Raw genomic sequence first — 23,847 nt, 5'->3', positions numbered from 1 at the left:
ACAACATCTCTTGGATCCCCATGTTGCTGGAGAGCTGGATCTCCCTGATCCCTGCCCAAAGGCGCAACCGGGGAGCAATCCATCTCACCAGGAGCTGCTCATGCTGCCTCCCTGTGAAAGCCCAACGGAGGCCAAGCCAAGTTGAGCAATCTGATGGGCCCAACATCCGATCGTAATTCTTCTTGCAGTGATTTTTATTGGACTTTTTAAGTACCATCTTGTCCAGGGAGCTTGAACCCTCCATATTTCAGCCTTTCCTCTCAGTGGGGAGCATCAGACAGTCTTGGTTTTTGGCCTTGCTCAGCCCCCACCACCACCCTGAAGCTTCTTCCTGAAATTCATGGTATTTTCTTGACAAATCCTTAAATCAGTATGTTTGGGAGACAGAAATCTCAGAGTATGGGAGCAAAACGGTTCTACAGACGGAGAGACTTTGAATGCAGACATTTCTGGGAGAGATGCTGCTTTATTTCCTTTGCTCATAACAATGCAGAACAGGAAGTGTTTTCCTCTCCAAGAGCCGAGTTAGCACCATCACCAATCACCACTCCAAGTCAATGAGGGATAACTTTCAGAAGAGCACAGGCCAAAGCTGGCCTTGATACAAGGGGTGGAACAATGTCAGCTGTGGTGTGGGGGGTCCTGCCTGGCTCTGCTTAGCTCTCAGAGGTCCAAATCAAATTTGGGGAAATGGTCCAAAGCTGAATTGTTTAGATGAAATGCATTCATGCTCACCCATGCCAGGAGATTGGAGGATGAGGACGGAGTGCTTCTTATTTTTGTGGCCAGGGGAGAAAAGCTCTTGCTACGACCCCATCCTTTTCTGGTCCTATTCAGGGACACAGAAGGGGCCACAGGGAAAGGACAAGAAAAACATAACAGCGGGGGGGAAAGATTTACTAATTGCCAGTCAATTGTTGTCTTATCTGAACTGAATCCAGATCGGCTTGGAAATGATTATCTTAGGTGGATGATTTCAGCTCGTGGGCTTAAATGAAACCAGGTGATTGGACTGATGCAGTCTTGTGTGATTTTCCCCTGGAAATCCATCTCTGCAGTTTCAAAACCAGATCTGGGTTTTCCAGCAGTCATTTGGGCTCAAGGTGTTGCTGGGCCCTTTTGCTCCTCCTGGGGAGGAAGAGGCTGGATATAATTGCAGGAAAGGGGAAACCCCCTCTCTTAGCAATCCCTGGATGTGCATGGACCTGAAGCAGCTTGGCTGCGGGCTGCAGCTTTCCCAGAATGCAGAGGCAGAGCAGAGGTGGGGAGGTGGGTGCATGCAGTGCTAGGTGAGGATGATTAACACCTTCCCAAAGGGAGAAGGGCAGTCAGGTCTCCAGGCTCTGCTCTGGAACAATCTGGAATAGTCTCAAGGGAAAAAAAAGAAAAACCCCAACCAAAACCCATCCCCAACCCCACGTGTGCTGCTGGAGCCCTTCCTGCTCCTGGGCCTGCTCAGAAAAAACACACAGAAAGGTTACGGCTTCAGCCCAGGAATATAGAAATTCTGTAGGAAACAGTAGAAAACATTCCCTTCAACTCTCCACCCACTCATGCCAGATGCCAAACCCCACCACATTTTTAGGAGCTTTTGGGTCAAGGCACTGTCCTCATGCCACCCACTCCATCCCTGTGCACCACATGTCATACCCCACACAGACCTCCTCCTGCAACCTCTGTGGTTCTCTCTGGAACTCTTGCCACCCTGCACCCATGTCCCAGATTTGGGAGCCCCCCTGATGTCCTCCCATCCTATGCCATGGCAGAGCTGGAGACTGTGCATGCTTCCCAGGCCGCAGGTGGCTTTTCACTACTTAGAGGCTTTGGGGTGAAATTTCCAAATTTTAGCCAGAATCTATCCACCAAGACACAGGAATGGGGAAATCTGGCCTCTGATGAGCTGGTCCTCCTGCTGCAGCATCATTTGCTGGTAGTCAGAGTAGTCCTGCCCCAAAAAAAGGTTGATTTTCTCTCATCTGAAGGTTGAAAGCTTTACTTTTTTTTTGCCTGCCCATGCCTAGATGAATCAAGGTGATGCCTTGTATTTGCACGCACCCTGCTCCCAGGTACATGCCATTACCCCTAGGGCAGTCAGTGGGGTGAGCAGCAGGAGCAAGGCTTGCTCATCCCACAGCAGAAGGGCAAAATGCAGATTTCAGAGGGTGGGCACAGGCTCAAAGCTGACCTTGTAGACAGAGATGGAGGAAAAGGGGTCCCTCAGGCCTGCTGCCACCAACAAAGCACCCCAGCAAAACCTCACCAGGCACTGTTAGAAGATGAGTTAAATCACTTGTTCCCACCGCACGTACAGAGGCTGTGATCGAATTTCACAGTTTGGGTGGTGGGAAGCCACCTCCTTATTTCCAGCCTTGCAGTCAGCTTGTACCCATGCATACCTATGAGAACATGACCTTTTTGGCCCAACAGCTCCACTGCCAAGCAGAGGTTGTGGACCACTGTCCCCCTTCTCACGGTCACATAAATACTGTGAACATCACTGCAGCAACAGCTTCAAGGGAAAAGTGTCATTAGGAAAGGATTGAATGTACCATAGCTTCTTTTAATGAGCTGCAGCAGCTGGAAACAAGGAGTCAATGCCATGTGAGCCTCCAGCTGCCTCCACAACATCTGCAAGGGGTGCGAGGTTTGCTCAGAAAATGACAATGTGGGACAAGCTGCTGGAATCACTCAGCACCTCCAGTCAGGATGGGACACTGGGACAAACCACTGCTCCCCAACCCCTTCCTGAATGCTTATCTAACCTGCTGAACCAGTTCCATCCCCAGGTGAAGTCAGGCTCAAAGCTCTCCCCAGTGTTATTCCCACAGGGCCAAATGCAATGGGTGCTGTTGGCTTGGCCAGAGAGGACCTGGCTCATCACCCGGTGCTTGGCACAGGCGTATGAGCACAGCTCTTGGGTGAACTCTCAGAGGGCTGGAGGGAGTAAGTCCTGCACCACACTGAATTTCCCATTTTCCCTTCTTCCCAGAGCACTGAGCAGGCCAGGAGGGAAGGTGGCAGCCCTGTGCCCAGGCTGCACCATAGTTTTGCATTTGGATGGCAGCACTTTCCCACGGCATCTCACCAACATAGCCTTGGGGGTTGTGTCAGAGGGGAAGGGGAAATGCCCCTTGAAACTCCATCTCCCCCTGCCTCCCACAGCCACGGGCACCCATGGGGTGATGGCTGGGTTGGAGTCTCTCCCTTGTGCCATGGTTTTGTCTCAGAGGTGGCCCTAGACCAACCCTGCCAATGTGCATTGAACATTGCAACCCTCCAAAATCCCAGATAGACAGTGCCAAGGTCTGTGCCCAGGCTGGGCTAGCTGGGCACAGCACAGCCTCTCAACCTCCTCCAGTCTCCACACCTGGGTGGTTGGCCCGGCTCAATGCTGTGCTCCCAAGGAACCTGCACTATTGCCTACCTGATGGAGAAAACAATGCTCTCCATGGAGCAGGCTGCTATGGGAGGCTGGTTCTTGGGGGCACTTGCTTTATCAGAGGCAAACTGGAAAAATCAGACCAAAAAAACAGCTTACAATAGCACCTTGAAATTTAACATGGAAGGGACTATCGAAAGACACTGCATTAACATTATGTATTGAGAAGAAAAAGCTTGAGGAGGTGTCTGATTTCAAGCTAGATTTGTCTCCAGACCAACAAAGGAGATCACAGTCTTAACTGCAGAACTGCATGCAGACTACCAGCTAGCCTTAGTTTTCCTTTGGGTTTGGAGCAGCAACTCATCTTGGTCAACCCCCAGCACTGATATTCAACAGAGGAGCGTGTACAGGTGTGCGCACACTGGTGTTAGCTCTGGCACGTCTGGAGGGGATCAGCAGAACAAAGCTGGAGCCAGGCGCAGGACTTGGCACAAAGGCTCCCAGTTGCTGACCAGGCCAAGGAGGAGCTGCCAGGCTCTGTCCTGGGGAGGATGCTCCCAGAGCCAGAGGTGCAGTATGGCCAGGAAGGGATTTGCATTGATAGAGAGAAAAATCACAGCTCTTCACTCCAAGGAAGAGTGAGCACAGGCTCTGCAGAGAGCTGGGAGCATCCCACAGGCTGGGAAGAAAGCTCTGTACAGCAGTCTGTGGTACAATCGAGAGGCAAAATTCTCATTTCAGTCACCCTGGTGTAAGTTTGGGATCAGTCTGGAGGTCTCCAGCTTTGTAGCCATCCAAATGAGGAATTAATTCAGCCCTGCATGGGTATTCTCTCACTTGTCTCAGGCTGTAAACAAGGTGATGGATTGACTGCATGATTGATTGATGGATTGATTTTTTGAAGCATCCAGCTCCCTCCTGAAAAGAGGTCTCTCATGGTGACCCGCAGTAAATGCTGTGAGCACAATAGGGGTGAGGGGCTTCCCATGAGGAAACTTTTGGTCACTTCAAAATATGTCAGAAAGTCTGTGAATACACACACACACACACACCACCTCAAAACGAAACAAACCACCACAAAACTTCTGCTGAAATACAGATAAGTTTCATGCACTACTGCATCATGATTTTAAAATCCTATTGCAGGGCTTCCTGCATCCTCACATCCCTTCATCCCACTTATTCGTACATCCTTTCAGCCCATACCTCTCTATTGCCACATCCCTTCATCCACACATCCCCAGCCCTGGGATGCTGCCACCATGGGGACCATTCTTCTGACATGGGGAGGACCGGAAGCCCTAGGCACCAAAGCCAAGCCATGGGCTTCAGAGCAAAAACTTGCAAGCCCAGCATCCCTGTCAAGCCCCTCTAAAACAAAACTAATGATGATGATTTTGAAGTGAAATGAACTGATTGTCTCCCCATCCTGGGATGTTTCCAGATGCAGATTCCCCTTGGCACAACAAAGTGTTTGTCCCCAGACCCAGCCCTCCATTGCCATGCTACCCCTGGAGCGGAAACTCTGATTTGCCCCAGCTCTGGTTACATCCTGCCCCCCCCCCCCCCCCCCATCCAACACAGCACCCGCTTGGCCAGGAACTGCTGTCAGGCTGGGAATTTATAGAGTGATCAGCACTCCTGAAGACAGATGGTTTCCTATTAACGTGTTAAATCATGTTGGCTGCAGCTCTCAGCAGGGCCGTGTCCCCAGGAGTGCTGGGAGCAGCAGCCCTGGAGTCCATCACCCATCAGTGACAAGGGGACACATTTGTAGTGGGGAAGCACCGAGTGGGGATGAAGCACTACTGGGGCCAGAACCCCACATCCCCATGTGTCCTGGGGCTCAGTACTGGGTTTGCTGCTATGGGGAGAGGGGTAGGAAATGTGCTGCCAGCCCTGGCTGCTCCCAGGAGAGAGACAAGGAGAGTGCAGAGTCAGGGGCAGATGAGCCATAAAGCTCCCGTATTCATGTGGTATTTTCCAACGTATTAGTGTCTGGCACAGCTGGGTTCCCCCCATGGTGTCACCAGTGGCCGTAGCCTGCCTACCCACTTCCTTTATACCTGGGAAAAACTGGGATGCTAATGAGGCCATGGCTGCTATGGACACCCATGTCCAGAAGCACCATAAATTACTCAGGCCCATTCCCTCCCATCCCAGAACTGGCAGCAGGCAACTAAGAAAGCAGGGTGCAAACCACCCCAACCCACAGTGGGAACTGGGTGGTGCCTAGGAGTGGTTTCCCCCCGAGGTCAGCATCCAGGGGACCCAAGGCTGCACCAAACAGGTAGAGCCCTATGTGTGCCCTGGCAGCATCCAAACCATGTCTGGACCTAGCTGCTGCAATAGGACACAGCTTGAAAGGGGGTGCCTGAGCACAACCAGCCCCAGCATGGGCAGTTCGTGGAGGTGGTGGGCAGCCCCAGCTGCACCCTGTGGGTTGCTGGTGCCCCACGAACCATGCTGGATGCTCTGAGGGTGAGAAGAGGGCTGTGGGCTCCAGTGAAGCACCCGCCACCGCTTTCCGCCCGCTCCAGGCAAGAGGCTTTAATCTAATTACATGCTTTATTTGCGCCAATTTGTTTTTCAATCAATCTTGTTCAGCCAGAAGAAAGGAGGCTACTGTGGGCTTATTTGCACCTTCTTGTTCCAAGGGGGAGGTTAATGGCAGTTGTCCTTGCTGGAGATGCCTGCAGGGCTGTGGACCTGGCTCTCCCTTTGCAGCAGGCAGCCTGGCCTGGTGCAGGGGTGGGATTTAGCCATCTTTTACCCCAGCCCCACACAAGTCCCCAGTTCAGGCACAGGTACTCACGCTGTCATGTGAGGATCCTTTGCAGACTGTGGTGTGCAGCATGGGGGGCAGGCAGGGCTGCAGGCAGGGCTGAGGATGCTCCTGCCAGGTGGTCCCAGGGACTGCTGGTGCTGCCCTGCAGAAAAGATGTTGTATATCTATTGCCAGGGGGTCAATAGCGTGAAAACAACTTCACTTTTAAAAAGTGAAAACATCTCACCACACTGCTGCTGCCCAGAGGGGGATGGCACAGGTCCCTGCTGCAGCAGCTGCACTCCTTATGGGACACAGCTGGCTTCAGTGCCCCACACACACATATGCTGGTGCAAAGTGCTCCTGAGCCTGCTTTGGAGACCAGAAGATGCTCCAGTGCCTGAGCAGGTGCCTCTGCATTCATACACAGGGCAGACATGGTCACAGACCCCTTTCCAAGGCAGCCCCATGAGCTGATGGGACAAATCTCTGCCAGCTCCTTTTCCCAGGGCTGTGGGAACTGTGGCTCCAAGGCTGCTCTGGGCCACCTCAGGAGGTCACCAGGAGCAGACAGCAAAGTCACACAGCTGTGGGGTTAAATGCAGCCCCATGGAAGAGGTTTGCTTTGCACATACCCAGGCACTCAGGATTCCCATCCACAGGCTCAGGAAGGGACAGTTTCAAGTCTGGGGACCATTTTGCTGATCACACAAGATGCATGCATGACTTGAGCAGCCCAGTCCCAGCTCATCCCAGGTCCAAGGCTTGCAAACAATGTGCTTCCCCATTCCAGTTCCTGGCTGTGTGGGAGAGATCACCAAGGCCATCCAGCCAGAGGCACAGAATGAAGAGCACTAACTTGCACATTATATTTGCTAGGGGCATCACGTATAGTAGCTGGGTCATAGTTTGGTAGGGGGAAGAAGAGCCAATTCAGTCATAACAGACACCCCAGCTCTGACCATTGGCTGGACCAGGGGGGAGGGCTGCTGAGAGCTGCAGCGGTGTGCAGGAGAAATGATCCCACTGCTAAAGTGAATAACGTGGAGGGGATTCTCTACCTGAAATTTGCTTTTATATTAAAGAAGCCTGCTCAGAAACAGAGACTCCCACGGGAGTCCAGCCCAAATTAAATTACAGCATCAATCCCCCACAGTCAATGCATATTTTGCAAGCCACGTATATTGCAGCCCCTGCCACTAAACATAGAGGGACAAGCCCATCCATGCTCCTTGTGCAAGGAGAGGGCTACTCCAGAGCATCTTCTCCTTTGGGATGCATGCAAGTGCCAAGAGCTAGAAGCTTGGAGAGAGTGTGTTTGGCCAGCAGAGCTGGCATTCCCCAAAATGTCACTCTCTGAGGCTGATGGAGATGTTACAATAATTCTCTGGGATGGAAGCAAGGGGCAGCTTTATTGCTGTGGGACTTGAAACAGCATTTCATGGTCATCTGGGGAAACATCCGGAAGTGCAAAGGCATCCCTACCATAACTGCTGCAGGCCAACCTGCCCTCACACTGGGCAGTGATTCCATTTTATCCCATGTCACCCAAGAGTGTGGCTTCCAACTGTTGTGGGATGCTTCAAGATGGCTTACAGGAATATTTTCATGTCCAGTTTGGGCACAAACTGAGCATATGCTCAATCCCAGAGCAGGGGAAAGATGTTTCTGTTCCTGCCCTCCCCACAGCCTGGCTCTCCCAAGGCACATCTCTTCTGTTCCATGTGCTTTTCCCCCCTGCTCCCAACCACAAGCTGAAGATTTGGGGTTCCTGCCTGTAAAGGGGTTGGAAATTTATTCCCACAGACTCAACAGCTTGGAGGAACACTCAGTCCCTGGGGATGGGGCAGCATGAAGCTCTGCAGATCTGTGGAGTTGTGAGCTGTTGTACACATTGTCCTGTGCATCCTACAGGACTACAGGCTGCAGCAGGTCTCTGGAGCACCTGGAATAGTTTTGTAGTTGTTGGATGGGATCAGGAAACATCTTGATGCAGGCGGGATGCACACCAGGGCTTTGGTCAAGAGCACTGCTGGCTCAGCTGTGAGGTATGGGCATGGACCACAGCTGAGGGCTGGGATTCCCAGTGAAGGGAGAGTTCCCTTGGGTCCATCCTTAGCATTGCTGTGATGCCAGACCTCACAAAAGCACAGCAGACATCCATTTTCCTCCCCATGGGCACTCACATGGATTTTATAGCAGATTATAGACTCTTATTTTCTCAGTCCTGCTTTTGCCAGTGATGCGCTCATGGATTTTGGATTTCACATTTGGACCTCGACTTTCCTTTAGTGGTTCAGCCTGGCTGCACATCCCACCCAGTGCAAACTGGAGATGGGGACACCCAGGCTCCCACCACAGTGCTCCAGCAAGGAGCACAGCCCCTCAGGAGCATGCAGTGAGAAAGCAGACAAACCCCCTTCACCCCCAAATGCTGAGGCCAAACATTCAAGGCTGGGTCTCCCCTTCTAAGCCATACCACCTCCACTTAGGATCTCAGCCTGCAAAGGTATTTAGGACCCTACCTGAGGGAAATCAATAGGAATTTAGCTGCATAAATTGGGATTAGAAATCCAATTCCCCTTGGGGATCTAAGCCTTATATCTGCATTTTGAGTTAGGTACCCAGGCCAAGAAATGTGGCTTTAATCGTTCTATCATGTCAGAATCAAGGGGCCTTTAATTTCCGTTACCGACATGTGGCTTTCGCAGAGGCTTAGAGCTCATTTGGAACTGCAAGCGCAGCAAGACACGGTCCCCATGCAGCAGCTCCTTGGGAATGCTGCTCAGCTCCGGCTGCCTCCATCCTGCCCAACACCAACAGCAGGAGTGGGTGCTTCAGCAAAGAGTGAGGTGAGCGGGACTCAGCACCCTGCAGGTTTCAGTCTCACACTAGCAGCCTCCATCCTGCCCAAACCACCCCCAACATGGGGAAATGTAAAAGATTAAAAATGTGATTTTGAGAAGAGAAAAAAGGAGGCAAACCAGAGAAGGTGTTTAGCTGTGAAAACCCTTTGCTCAGCCAGGGAATTAGTTATATCAAGGGGATGGGCTGAGCTGCAAAGCTGCTGAATGCTATGCTGACACATTTTACTAAGCTGCAATGGACACAAAACAGCCGCCTGCCACCTGCTCCCAGCCCTTGTGAACAAGTAGCTCCAACAGCCTCTTCCCAGATCCTCCTGCTCCGAATATCTGGGATATGCACAAAGTTTGTGCTTTTCCTCTGGAAGTGGCCGGTCGCTCCCAACCCCGGAGACCTGGCAGGGAGGTGCGAGATGTCCCCACCATGGCCCACAGCACCTCAGGATGTGGTGATGAAACAGAAAAGCATCAGGGTCTGTTCAGGCTTTGGGTTTGTGTCTCTGAAGTGGGGATTTGCACCAAAATACTCCTGCAGCTGAACAAACGCAGGCAGGAGAGCGCTGGGAGCAGGGGAGGAGGGTGTTTGGTTATCACCACTCAATTCCTCCCACACCATGGTGCTGTAGCCAGGGGTGTTTAAGCCCTTCACAAGGGGAATGGCCAGGCCAAATGCAGGCTAGGAGGGACTTGGAGAAGTTCCAGGGTCTGTTCAAAGCAGACAAGCCCTGCCTGGGACCAGCCAGGCTGAGGGGAGCAGGGCAGGACAGCTCTGGGGTGAGGACCGACCCTTGTTCTGCACCCACACATGCAAGGGACATCTGTGTGGCACAGGATGGGGCAGAGAGCAACTGGAGCTGAGCCCATGCACCAGTCCTTTAGGGCAGAGCCAAGCAGTGTCCACCCCATTATTCCTGTAGGACCTGGGATGACACCAGACACTTACCGGCCCTTGCTTCAAGTACCAGGTTGTTCCCCATCCCAAGAGCAGCCTTCACTTCCTCAGGAAGCCGCTTTTTATTCTCAGCTTGGCCTTTTGATCAGACTCGGGCTGGTCTTCCAAGAGCAGGTTATTCCAGGCTGATCCTGTGCAGCCTTCCAGAGCTGGGCACAAGGCAAGGACAGGATTCTCCTGCAGTCAGGACAAACAACACATGCTTTAGGACTCAAGTTTTGTAGCAGAAGCATTTGAGGACACATCTGCAAGTCTCACATCACATATACATCTCTGGTACACAGTCACCAAAACACCACTTAGAGGACTCCAGGATCCAACTCAATCCTCTCCTCCCATTTCAGCCAGCTGCCCCTTCCTCGCATCACTTCCCCAGCCCTTAAGCTTGGCTCTGCTCTCACCTTCCATTAGGGGATCAGCAGTTCAGCAAACCTTGCCCCAGAGCCTGAACTGCTGAACTATCACCTGATGGACAAGAGCAGGGTCCTTTCCAGACAGCATTAAAATGATATTCCATAAAAACCCCTCCACACACTTTCCCTAAGCCAGCAGTGCTTTTGCAGCACCATCACCCCCAGATGCAGCTCTGCTCAGCAGCAAACTCAAGCTCAATCAATGCTTTGCCCTTCAAAATTTCTTTTGCCCTCCCAAAGAGGCCCTGGAGGCTCTCCAAGCCACCCAGGAGGCAGGAGAGCTCTCCACGTAGGAGACAAAGGAAATGAACCAGGGCAAATCCCCCACCCATGTAAATCAGCCCTGGCATCTGGTGATTTACACTGATCTACACCAGCTGGCTCTGGCCACATCAAGTTCAATTTAAACCAGCTGAGGCTCTGGCACAGCCTGTGGGCTTGGGAGAAAGAGGAGAAAGGGAAGGCAGAGCAAGGCTTGTGTTACAGAGCCAGGGTCAGGCTGGGCTGCAAACCTGGTTCCAGGCTTGCAGCCCGGGGGCAGGCAGAGGCTGTGGGGAAGGGGCACCAGAGGAAGGCCATCATCATGGGTGGTGCCACATCACCCCACAGCCTCCCTGGCTGGGAAACAGAGCTGGGCTTCTAGGTCTGTCGTCTCAGGCAGAGTGGAAATGTCATGGCCGTAGTGTAAAGGTTGGGAAGCTCAGATGTGGTTAAGGATGTTTCTGTGAGAAGAGGTTGCAGAACAGGCTTGGAGTGGCTCTTGTGAGTGGTCTGGATTAAAGTCCTGAGCGGTGATTTCTCTCTGATTGCTATTCTGGGGGACTTGACCTCACAAGCAGTGCTGTGGGGCTGGGGGATGATCTGCTCTTGATGGGCTCTGCAGCCAGGCTAGTGGAGGCCCACATGCAGATGCTGGGGCTGCTGCCCACCCATGCCTGTCACTGGCGCTCAGAGCCAGCTGCTCCCCACAACTCTTTACCTGACTTAGATTTGGGCAGGGGAGCAGAAGTCTCCAGCCAGAGCTCCCAAGCACTGTCCCTGCTCTGGTGGTTGCTCCCTGCCTGCCCATCTTGTGCCAGCCTTTCCTGCAGATCAGCTATTGCACAGGGGCTGAGATGTGACAGCAGTGATAAATACCTACAGAGCTCCAGGTTTCTTGTGCTGGAGGAGAACCATCATCACGTTTATCATAACCTCCTTAGTGTCCTGGAAGCATCAGTTTCTGTGGTTGGGCAGAGTTGTGCCATCTGCAGGGCAGAGCAGAGCAACCAGATGGCCTGTGCACCAAGCAAGTGAGCAAAAGGGGCTGTTAAGCCCCTGCACACACATCTATCTCCCTTGTAGACCGCTCCTTCAATGTTTATGGCCAGGAACATCTTACCAGTTTGAATAGAGAATAGTTCTGTTCCCGGGGCTCAGTGACACCAGGCAATCACATCCCACGATATGGTGGTATCATGCCACGTAGCCATAGCTGGAACTTTGCTAGCAGATCTCCATCATCTGAACTATAGATTTTATGGAATAGCCACTATTTTCTCAGTACATTTCAAGTTTTGTTTCATGTTTAGGGTTGTGTTTGATGAGAAAACCAAAGGGGAGGCATCAGCTGCTCAGTCATCAGTTCAGCTCCTGGATTTCTAAGGGCTTTGGCTGGGTTGTAGCTGGGCAAAGATTTTAGATCCTCTTAGAGGTTTCTTCCTTCTCTTAGAGGAGGAAGGTGCTCCTCTTCCTAGCAGAGTTTTCGCTTCTGGCCCTTGCTGGGTAATACTGAAAGAATGTAAAGGCATGTATTACTGTGAGTGCTCTCCTGAGGATGGGAGCAGAAGGATGGTGCTGAGGTGACACTGGCCATGCTGAGACAGGCTGAGGCACACGTGGATCAGAGGTGCTGGTGTAAAGTGATACCTGATAATGTTGGGATGTGGGTGTTCAGCCTCTGGGGTTCCTTTTCTTGTTGGTTTCCTCACTCAAGACGAAAAAGAAGATCCTGTTTTGCTCAGACTGGGTTTGGCTCTGGTGCCAATGGTGAGGGTTGGATTTGGTGTCCATTGGACCTCCTGGAGCATCTCCCCATGTTTCTGAACCCATCTCCCATCTCAGGGACACCTCCTGTACTGAGGCTGGTGAGCTGAGAGGGCACAGAGCGTCCAGTGCACTCAGACATTGGTGCCTCCTTGCCTGGACTGGCTCTGAGCATCCACCACTGGAGACCACCTTGTCCAGCACGGCCCCATCCCCAAGCTGAATTTGCCCCACAGCCCCTGTGCATGCAGCAGAGCTGCAAACAGAGCCATCATCAGGAAATGCTGCAGCTGCTGCAGCTGTGCAGCCACCTCCAGGCCCTGCCTCAGTTTCCCTTTCCAGCCTGCTTAGTGTCAGCTTCTCTCAGAAGGAACTGCTTCTTGAAAGAGCTCTTATACATAAGAAAGAAGCACATAAGAAATGGGGCCTTCAGCCCTGCTGAGGCTGTGGCAGATGCCACCCTTGTGTGTGCCCCAGCCATGCTAAAGGAGGACACACAGGGGATACTGCACAGCTTCTCCCCCAGAGCTTCAGGTCATGGTCCACTGGAGAGCATGGGGTATTGCACAGGCAGGGTGGGTCTGGTCTGGCACTGCCAGTGTGGCCTGGGGCAGGATAAGGGCACCCTGTGTGTGCTGGCCGTGGGTATCAGCAGCATCCCACATCTCCACAGCATCCCACCCTGCTCACACAGCCCTCGGCACTGCTGGGGCATTCCATAAGGTTTTCGGTCCTGGTCTCCAGTGGTGGCTGTGGAGGAAGGAACAATGGGCATCTGGGAGAGATGGAGGTATTCAAGGACTATTGCTGCACCGATGCCTCCTGCTGCAGCCAGGTGTGGGTTTTCTGTGGTGCTGGGGGCTTCTCCTTAGCACCCATGGATGTTAAGGAGACATGGGATGTGCATGGACAGCATGTCTGTGAGCCAGCCCTGGTTCTGGGAGCTGGCACAGGGTGGCACACCTCCAGCCACCGTGGCACTGCCTGCCTGTGATGCCATCCGGCTTCATCCCACATGGGAGCAGGTCTCTGGGAGCAGCAGCAACTGGAGCAGGTCTCAGCATCCCTGCAGCAGCTTGGGACTGTGGCCCACATCCAGCCCCGTGCCAGTGCTGCCAGGCTGCTGTGCCAGCATTCCAGCATTCCCCGCCTGCCCGCTGCACCAGTCGCTGCACCTCTGGGGCACAGCCAACGTGTCCCAGCAGTGGGGGCCCATTAGAAATGAAACGTTCCTACTGGGGTATTTTATTTGCACACTTCAGTAGAGTGGACACCAAAAGGCTTTGCTAATGCTTCATGGGCTGCTAATTTCCTCTCTGACCTGCATTGTCGGAAGGTGACCCCAGCCCGAATCTCTCGGCAATGAATGCCAAAGGCTGACACCGGCCCGGGTTAGGGGTGACAATGGGGCCTCTGTGGGCTCCGGGCAGTCTCCAGTTGGGAGCTGAAGAACAGGGGGAATTTGTGTGGCTCTCAAAAGCTCTGGGTGGCACAATAAGGGAGGCCCCCAGGGTCTCCCAGGAAGACAGAGGCGGCCCAGGGAAGCTGGGCTGGGGGAGGCGGGCGGGAGGATGGTTTCCTTTGTGAGCAGCTTTCTTTAGAAAGGAAGGTTTTTCTGAATGCCCCCTTAGACGACCCAATCGGGGCCTGGCAGATGGATATCACGGGCACGCTGCTTATTCATGGCAGGCTGCAGCTTTGAGCTGTCCCGTCCCCCCCCAGCCTTTTATTCATTTTAAGGCTAATTTGTTTTGTTAATGTTTTCTTGCCCTCCCCCTCTCTCCTGTTGCAGATTGTGACTCATACTGCAAAGCCTCCAAGGGGAAACTGAAGATCAACATGAAGAAGTACTGTAAGAAAGACTATGGTGAGTCGCCTTTCTCGGCTGCTGCTTCCCAGGGACCAGGCATTCCAAAGGGATGCAGAGCAGGAGCATCTCCTTCCCGGGTGTCCCCACACCCAGCTCAGGCAGAGGCTGCCAGCTGGTACCTAAGCATAGGGGGACCAGGGAGCCCCACTGTGCTGCACAGCCCCTGCCTGTGCTGGGGTGTCTGCATTTGGGATATGGCATTTGCTGGGTTTGGAGAGGCAGCCCTGGGTAGTGATGCTCGGTGGAGCCATGATGCAATGTGTTACTTGGGAATATGAGTCCCCATGCAAATGCTGACACAACTCCCAAATCAGGGTCCCTAGCATCCCCATCCCACAGTGCTCTCTAGGTCACAAACGTACCATGTCCTTTCTGTTCTCACTGTGCTGTTACATGCACCAGCTTTAATAACTGTGCTTTGCCATGGGGACAAGCAGCAGGCAGTTCCTCTCATCTGGATCCATTCCCCCTGTAATTCCTGGGCAAATTCAGAGGTTGGTGCAGTCTTGGGACATGCTAGGGAGGCTGTGAGATCCCCGTCCTTGCTGCTCCCCATTTCTCTGCTCCTGGGAACATTTTCAATGTGGCTCCACTCCCAGTATGGCCACCAGTGGGTCCATGCAGGAGGTGTCCACGCTGACCCTAGCAGGATTTACATGTTATCTCTATGTGTGTATATTTTTATGTATCTATATTTTCACTGAACACCAAGGGAAGAAACCTCCCATCTGCATCAACGCATCCTGGAGCAGAGACACCTCCTCCCTCCCCTAAATGCGCTCCCAGCAGCGGCTCAGCGTGTCTGGGAAGTGTTTGTGAGAGCAGAACAAATTCCCATTTAACAGCCCATCCCCGGACAAGGCACTTCCCGGCAGGGCCGGCCGAGGGTTGTTCCGTGCTCGCTTTGTGCTCTGGCACCTCCCTGCAGGCTCAGGGGAAGGCTGAGGGGCTGAAGGCAAATGTTTTATTTGCATTCCCATTTACTCTTCCATTACTCAGATGGCAAAAGGGTTGTGGAGAGCATCCCTCGGTGCCAGGGCTTGGGTGCACTCATCCCCATCCAGAAAGGTCACACCGAGGTCTGGCCACGCTGTCAGGAGCCACCAGAGATTCATCAGGTGTTGGGAAGGTCCAAATAATGCCTTTTTCCTTGGGGAAAAGGGCTCAATTGCACGATAAAAAATAACTGCTAGCACATGAGGTTGTTAAAGACAGGAGTGGGGCTGAGCCTATTAAAGCCATGGGGGTTTCATGTGTTGATTCTCTGCTGGCTACTAAGGTCATTTGTACCTTAGTAGGCAGCAGAGAATGTGTTTCCCACACTAGGCATGTGCATCCCTTCATTTGCCCACCTGGCTTCTAAGGGCCGAGCTCATGTTGAAGCATTTGGTCTCAAGAGGAGAGAAAGCAGCCACTTGATTGCAGCAAACTCAGACCTGTCATGATCCAAATTGGTCCCAGTGGCTCAGAGGCTGGTAGGGCCATGCATCCCCTGGGAAGCATGCTTACAGCCGAGCAGTGTTATCTGGCCCTGTGGCTCTGGCGCAAAGGCTGCAATGTTCTGGTGGCAGTAGCACATGGGCTTTGCTCAAGGGGCAGCCCCAGCCCCAGTTTGGTTTTGCTCCTTGCCTTGTGTGAGCTCACCAGGGAGATGTTTCTTGGGGGGTTGGATGAGCGCTCACCTTGGCTCTGTTTGAGGCTGTACTGTGGGCTCAGGTGCTTCAGCAGATGCTAAGGAGATGAGAACAGCTCAAGAGCTGTCTCGGGCAGGAGATGCCTCCAGAGCAGTGGATACTGGTACTGGAAAGAGCTTTTATTTCCTCTTTTATCACTCTCTTCTGCAAAGGCACAAGGGAGACAACACCCTTTTCAAGGGCTGGTTTCAGATGAGCTGGCACAGGCTGTCCCAGCACAGGAACTGGGGTGCTTCCACCCAAGCCCTCCTGGCCCCGGGAGGGTCCCCAACCAGCCCCGCAACCACCATGGGTTTGCTTTTCCAAGGGCAAATTGCCCAGCGAGGCAGCAGGAGAAGGGATGCTGCAGCAGAGCCCGGTCTGGCCGGGGCAGCCCATGGCTTTGACAGAGCCAGGGAGAGAAGAAAAGGTTGAAAAGGTGCAGGGAGGGATAATAAAGACTTCGGGACTGACACCCCAGCAGGAAGCCAATTAGGAGGCTCTTTTCCTCACCGTTACACTGGCATCGCTGGGCTGAATGTCCTAAAAGACCCTAATTAGCTTGAACAGAGTTACTTCTACCGCCGCTCAATCGGGAAGCTATCATCCGCCCCGCGCTTCTCAATGGGGCTTTTTAGCTCCCCATTTCATTCAGCGATTCAAAGGGGATATTTTCCCTTATTTATTTTTCTTATCTGTTTGTTTCGGTTGGGTTTGGGCTGGTTTGGTTTGGGGTTTTTTTGTTGCTGGATTTTTTTTTTCTTATTCCTTTTATTTTAAATTGGGCTCTTTCCTGCGGGATGGGTTTTGGTGCAAATATTTGGAGTGGAGCAGGACACAGGGAGGGCAGGCTGGGAGGTTTCGGGGGGGCGGGCAAGAACAGAAGCAGAAAAGCTTTTCCTGGTTTATTCTGGCTGCCTGGTGGAGCGCAGGGGTCGCTCAGCTCCCACAAAACCCATGGGTTACAGAGGGGGTTTGCTGGGTTCTGGGCAGTTAAATTTAGCCCAGGGCAGCAGTGGGGGGTCCCTGCTGAGGATGGAGATTCCCCCATTGCCCAGAAGGAGATCATTTTAACAGGTGATGCAGGAGCATCCCTCACTTGCTCAGATGCTGCCGTTTCAGTCTGATCCTTGGGGCTTTTCCCACTGTCGGTGGTGTGAGATGGGCGGCAGTAGTAAAGGTAAACCTGGAACTCTTTAACCTTGATTTCCACTCGATCTTGAGCTCTCTGCACTGCAGCAGGGCCTGATCCTGCACAGATGATGCCAGAGCGTTTTGGTGGGTGCCAGCACTGTGATCCCAGTCATTGCTCCCATGCCCCCAGTGCCACACCAGGGAAGGATGGGGGTGAGGAGCAGGATCCTCATCTGAAAGGTGAGATCATCTGCTCACTTTGCCCTTTCTTGGAAAAAAGAGTAAAAAAATCCTTCCTTCAGTGGAGACTTCACTTAGTCACCCCCTTTGTTGAGAGGAGCTTGGCAGAGACTGCTGGAAAAAGGCAAAATGAGTTTTCAAAAGGCAGCTTGAAAAGAGAGAGGGAGGGAGAAAAATCCCTGAATCCACAGAAAAACCCAAGGTGGGGAAGCACTGTCCCTGGCTCATCCCCGGCTCGCAGCCCCTTCCACCATCCTGCAAGGTGGAGAAATCCCATTCCCAGAGCGGGGAAGCAGTGAGCAATCCCTCCTGTAACTGCATCCCAAAGGGAGCACCCTCCCCCCCGGCACTGCAGGGAGGGACTGTGCCCAGGCCGGCTGGGATTAGGGGCCATAAATCTCCAATATTAAACCAGGAGGAAACTGGTGACCGGAGGCAGGAGAAGGCACCAGGAAATGGATTACAAGTATAAAAATGGGGCGGAGGGGGGATCCCATTTTAACTCTTTGCTCCAGTGATGAGCTGCCCTTTCTATTCCCAATCCCAAGTGGCACTAGGATCACCTTTTGCTGCTGGCTGGAGTAAAACCTACATGGGCTCTGCTCTGGTTGCACAGTGAGAAAGGGACCTGAGCCTTGGGGAAGCCCTGCTCAGGCTGGGACTCCTGTGTCCACAGCCCCTGTCTCCAGCACCCATCTCCATCTGTCCATATGGGAAGACCCTCTTGTCTCTCCCAGCTCCTGCTGCCACCCCAGTGGTCCCATGGGATCTCTCCCCTTCACTGGAAGCTTCACAAAGCTCCAGCTCCCATAGGCAGGTTAGAACATAGGATAGGTGGGTTTGGCCAGTCCCAGGTCAGCTTTGGCAGGGGAAATCTTGAAATAGAGACATTTATCACAAACCCCAAAAGTAAATTAAAAAGAAATACACTTCTTTTTTTTTTTTTTTTTTTTTTTCCAGCCTCACTCTTTTCATGGCAATCTCATGGTTTTTTGGGTCCCTGACTCATGGTCTCTGAATGCTCTGAGGCGCTGCTTTTATTTAAGCTTTCACACTGCTGCCCTCAAACATGTCCTTTCAAAGGGTTGATTTTTGTTTTTATTAACATCAAATCATCCACCCCTCTGCTTTCATCTGCAGCATCAACCCCTCAGGTCTTTCTTGTGGCTGGAGGCTCCTGGCCAAGCCTCAAGGAGCTGGGGAGCAGGGTGGGCCCCAGCTGCATCCCCTCCTTGCAGCCTGGGGACCACTTGTCCAGCTTTTCCTTGCATCACCTGGGCTGGTGAGGCAACATCCAGGCAGGATTTGAGTTCAGCAGCTTTGGTATTAGGTGGGATGGTTTTAATGGGGCAGCCCCAGGCACTTACCAGGACCAAGCACCTTCCCCTCGCCTGTTGAGCCCCTTTGTCCCAGCTCCCCATGACTGGTTGACTGAGGGGTTCTTTAGGGGTGGTGGGGAGCAGAGCAGGGCTGCAGCTTCTGTTTTCTTTTGTCGTCGTCCCCCCCCCCCCCCCGGGTCACCATCCATTCTGGGGGGGGACACAGCCAGGGGAGCACCACCTCCGCCACCCACTTGAACAACCATCATCCCCTGTTAGATCCTGTCGTCTGGTTGCCCATAGACACATTCAGGGATGTTTTCCAAGGGATGCAGTGACAGGGTCAGTCCTGAGCCTCAGTACAGGAGTTCAGTGGGTGCATCGGCCACATGAAAGCAGTTCACCATGGGACAGGCAAAGCCAAGCTTTGCCCTAGGAGATGGCAGGTGAAGGAGCACACCATGCAGCAAAGCCAGCTTTGGAGTGGTGGGGCAGCGCTGACTCCCCCTGACCCCCAAAACCATGACAGAACTGAAACCTCTCACAAGAAACAAGTGCCCGAATCCCTGGGGCTCCACGCAGAGATCCGGCTTTCCGAAACTTCCCCCTGGCACCTCCGCACATCATCACCAAAATCCCCAGCCTAAACCTGGGCTCTGAAAGCAGGCTCAGGGGAAGCCGCATGTCCCGGATGCGAGTTGTGGGCAGCAGCCGGCGTGAGTGAAGGCAGCTGCGGCTGTGCCAGCCAAGCTCCGCGGCTTCACTCCTTCCACTTCATTAATAAAAGGGGAAAAACAAATAAGAGACGGGGGCCCTGACATCCAAACCTCCAGACTGCGTTTGAGAGCAGCGTTTCCTGTGCCCGCCCTCCCCGTTCCTTCGTTCACTCTCTCCATGCTGTCAGGACCCGGCGGGTCAAAGGTTTAAGCTTTTTTGGAAAGATTTGTTTCCAAAAAAGAAAACTTGGCAAATCCTCACATTTTGTTACCTTCGCACCGGGGCGGGAAGCGCCCGCTCGGAGCTCGGGGCTGGTGTTTGTAATAAAAGCATCTGGCGCCCATGACATGCTCTGAAAAACACCCACAGAAAACCCAACATCTCTTTTGCAATGTGTTAAAAAGCTCTGCTGGGCCGCAGAGCCCCACTTCCTGCCAGAGCCTAAAGTCAGTTTGCACATTGTGGTTTTAAAGAGAGAGTGATGCTCCTGCACTGCTAGTGCAGGGGTAACACGGGGTTGTTACGAGGCAAACAGGAGAGTTTTGCCTGATTTTTGGAAGTTTCATCTTCAGTTGATTTCTAGAAGCAAGACTGGACCGGCTGGGGGCTGGCCCAAGGGTTGAGGCAGGAGGTGGACAGGTTACAGCTCACGGGGCATAGAGAGAAGGGGGAGAAAAGAGGAAAGCTCAAACATTTGGCCAGAAGGCACCAGACTGCACGGAGCAGCCGGCTCTTGCCTGCTCTCCCACCACCACCTCTGTCTCTACTGGTGGGAACCCTCTTCCCACAGTCAGCAAACAAACCCAGGAGAGCTGGGGATCACTTCCTGGTGAAGATGTTTTTCTGGGAGTGGATTAGCAAGGAGGAATGTGTTCAACCTCCCTGGAGGATGCGATCTCAGCCGATGGCTGCTCCCATCCTCCTCTGCCACCCCTGCACCACGATGGACCACCAGTGGGAAGAAGCCCAATAGCATGGCAGGACCTGCCTCCAGGCTTGTATCTCTTCCTCCTCACCATGCTATAGGACCAATCACTCCCTTTCCCACATGGTCCTTTATCTGTGCTTTTTACCTGCAATGTCTTCTTCCACAGTAAGCAATTGACAATCTTGACTCAAGAACATTTCCTAGAAACATGTAAGCAGTGAACCTCCCTGTTTTCAAAGCCTTTCATAGGTCTGAACCCATTTGGTGTCCTGCTCCAAGGCTGAACATTCACAGGAGCTCTCTGCTTGCACGGCCCCAGGAAGTTGGGCTGGAGGCCCTAGCAGGTCCTTCCTACATCTACATGCCAAGTGCTTGGAGGCATGGGCCAGTCCCAGTGTTCTGCTCCAGATCTGGGCTTATCTTCTCTTAAAACCAGGGGCTGCCTTAGGGTCCTGTGCACACGCACCATCCGATGAGGAGGAGTGAGCAGAGGGGCTGGAGGGCTGGCCCATGCAGAAACCCATCCTCAGCAGCATGAGCTGCTCACTGGACATGTGGGTCCGGAAGAAAGCTCATCCTAGGTCCTATGCAGAGCCTGGGATTTTGGTACTGCTGATGGGCACAGGAGCCTCCCTGCCCTACCCACATGCTTTGTGCACAGAGCTTCAGCCCCATGCCGCTACCGCGGGCTGGAGGAACAAGCTGTTCCTGGGTTTATTCATTTTCTCTACTTGCTGCTGCAAGGCAAGAGGCAGGGTCCAGTGTACAGAAACCCACTGATTGTGAAAGACTTTTCCTATTGGTTTAAGAGTTCATAGGTGCTGGGGCAGACAATGATGCACCAACAGCCCTGGGGAACTGCTCCATCTGCGCTTGCTTTAGAGCCATACTCTGGGAGATGATGGTCTTCCCCAGGACCCACATAGGAGAATGAGGCAACCTGCTCTCCACTACTGCTCTGGGTATCCCTGTGTCATTCCCAGTGCTCCTGGCACAAAGAGAGCCATGATTCCTGGCATACAGCTGCTCCCAGACTGATGTTCCCTCCTGGGGTCCTGCACCTCTTGTGGTCCTTGGGTAACCATGTCCATACTCACTGGGTACCCAGAGTCCTTATAGCAGCAACGCTGAAGAGCATCTCCCTAGGTTGCTGTCCCCAGCCTGGGCTCAGGACACAAAATCCCTTTCCCTCACACAGCCTATTAGACCTGAAATTCATTTTCTTCTTGCCAGCTCAAATTAGAACATCTTTTCCTCTCGCTTCATGTTGTGTTTTCTTTTTTCCAGCTGTCCAGATCCACATCCTGAAAGCGGAAAAAAATGCCGACTGGTGGAAGTTCACAGTCAACATCATCTCCGTCTACAAACAAGGGAGCAACCGGATACGGCGAGGAGACCAGACCCTGTGGATCCACTCCAAGGACATAGCGTGCAAGTGCCCCAAAATCAAGCCCATGAAGAAGTATTTGCTGCTGGGCAACAACGAGGACTCTCCTGACCAGAGCGGCATCATTGCAGACAAAACCAGCCTGGTGATACAGTGGCGGGATACGTGGGCTCGGCGGCTCAGGAAGTTCCAGCAGCGGGAGAAGAAGGGGAAGTGTAAGAAAGCCTAAAGGAGGAGAAGGCGACGGGAGAGGGAGAGACTGACTGTGCATGCTGCTTTGTGTAGAGCTGGGGTGGGCAGTGGCCGGCAATGGGGCAGCAGGAGGATGGTTGCACTGTCGGGATGGGCTGGGGGGGACGGGAGGGAGCAGAGGGCTGGGGGCTGCCAGGTTTGCACTTCATATTCCAGGAGAAATCAAACCAAAACCCACAACAACGAATCTCACCCATGGATCCACAAGAGGCTGTGGCTGTGGGTGTGCAGCATCCAGCACCCCCAGCCTCAGTCTGCCCTGGTGGCTGAAGAAATCAAGAGACACCAAACTGCCTTCCAGATGCTAACATCTGCTGCTTCCAGAGCTCAGCATGGGAACATCGAACCTGTAAGAAACTAATCAACAGCAACACTGGAAATTAACTCCTCGTCCCCCCAAAATGTATTCCCAGTTTAGGTTGAACAAGATAGTTGTTGAAGAGGAAACTCAACAGAGACCTGTTGCTGAGGACAGACCCAAGGATCAGCTGATAGGTTATTTGAACACTCTTTGATATCCAGTAGCTGTAACAATCACTTGCTGTGCAGAACCTCAGAGCAGCCGAGGCCTCCAGCCGTGGCGATGCTCCAATCCCAGGTTAGGCACAGCGAGAAGACCACATTAGTGGGCAGCTTCCACATGGGCATAACTTGGGGAGCAACTCCTTGCTCCAGCCCCCCACCCTGAGGAGCGCTGTCCCTGCCACACCAAAGGATTGTGAGCCCACAGGATGCCCTGGCACCCTCCCAGACACTAATCCACAGTTGAAGAGCTAATAACCAGGATCCCCATAGAAACAACCAGACTTTGCAAAAGAGTACACTGGCTCTGTTCCCACAGGGGCTCTGGAAGACCTTGCCCATTGCAGCTCCTGAGTCCTCCTTCATGGCCCAAGTCCTCGTCCACCCCTGAGACTTCCTTCACGGGCTTGGTCCTCTCTTGCTGCTGTCACCAGACCGATGAACCCTCCCACGACAGAAAATCCATGTGGATGACACCGAGGTCACTGGTTCCACTCACAAACTCAGCCACCTCTCCTGAACCCACCAGCTCTGCCTTCACTTCCTCTGGAGCTGCAGCTCCTCAGCATCCCTGCATAACATGGCCAGCCCACTGGGAAGACTAAGGAAGTGGGACAAGTGCCAAGGGACTCCCCCTATAGAGCACAGAGCTCTATGGCTTGGCCAAGTTACAGCAGAGACCTGCCCCAAGCGAAGGGGTCTCAGCCAGGCACTGGATGTGACCCACCTGAAGCTACCCATTGGCTCTTTCTGCTGGGGGTGAAAACCAGCAGATGTAAATGTCTCCATCTCTCACCACTGACGCACTAAGGCAGGGGACACCCCACCTCCACCTCCCACCCCATGCCCCAGTCCGAGCACTACAGCATCTTTGCCGGGGCACAGTAAAAGCAGGACTGGCTGTTGTTTGTCACCTGGATACTGTGTCCCTGTGCCAGGCTGCTCCCCTGCCACACCAGCCCCTGAGGAATGGGGTGCCTGAGTTCATCTACTCGATGGAGACAGGCAATGGCCAGGGCAGAAAGGCAGGGAGGGCAACACGGGTACCTGGAGGAGAAGCAAACACTAGCTGCTACAAAAGGCAAAACCTCCCTGATATTTCTCCTTTTAGGAAACTTGGAAACATCTATTTTATTACATTTTCCAGTGGTTTTGCCTTGTTTTATAGCAATTGACAATATTTATATAATGACATAAACCACCATAAAGTGAGGCAGCCGTGTAAATAGGTGTAAAGTGGAGGGCTCCTGGGGAAGCACCGGCCGATGCTGGGCTGCTGGAGACACCACCCGGAGGGAGCAAGCACTGCTGAGCCTTCCCCTGCAGCCACTGGAATCAGTTTGGGTATTAGCAGAGAAATCCCACCCTGGGCATCAAGTGATCCCCCCACAGGTCCATGTTC

The 23,847-nt window shown here is 53.1% G+C and overlaps 2 protein-coding genes across 2 annotated transcripts in view; one reads left to right on the top strand and one right to left on the bottom strand.

Moving 5' to 3' along the window:
* The window catches only part of NTN1 (netrin 1), a 97,169-nt gene extending 75,197 nt beyond the window's left edge, over positions 1–21,972 (top strand). Inside the window, exons 5-6 of the mRNA XM_005141423.3 lie at positions 14,196–14,270; positions 21,572–21,972. Coding sequence (XP_005141480.2) covers positions 14,196–14,270; positions 21,572–21,900 — 404 coding nt within the window. The 3' untranslated portion in view covers positions 21,901–21,972. The remainder of the gene's footprint in view (positions 1–14,195; positions 14,271–21,571) is intronic.
* Positions 6,199–23,847, bottom strand: part of STX8 (syntaxin 8) — a 122,436-nt gene continuing 104,787 nt past the window's right edge. Inside the window, exons 8-9 of the transcript XR_004550123.1 lie at positions 9,957–10,142; positions 6,199–6,312 (exon numbers count right to left, since the gene is read on the bottom strand). The gene's annotated coding sequence lies outside the window, so the exon portion shown is untranslated. The remainder of the gene's footprint in view (positions 6,313–9,956; positions 10,143–23,847) is intronic.

This window comes from Melopsittacus undulatus, chromosome 11 (assembly GCF_012275295.1).
Source record: "Melopsittacus undulatus isolate bMelUnd1 chromosome 11, bMelUnd1.mat.Z, whole genome shotgun sequence".
NCBI lineage: Eukaryota > Metazoa > Chordata > Aves > Psittaciformes > Psittaculidae > Melopsittacus > Melopsittacus undulatus.
The sequence above is the reverse complement of the archived record's forward strand: the minus strand, read 5'-3'. Positions and strand labels throughout refer to the sequence as shown.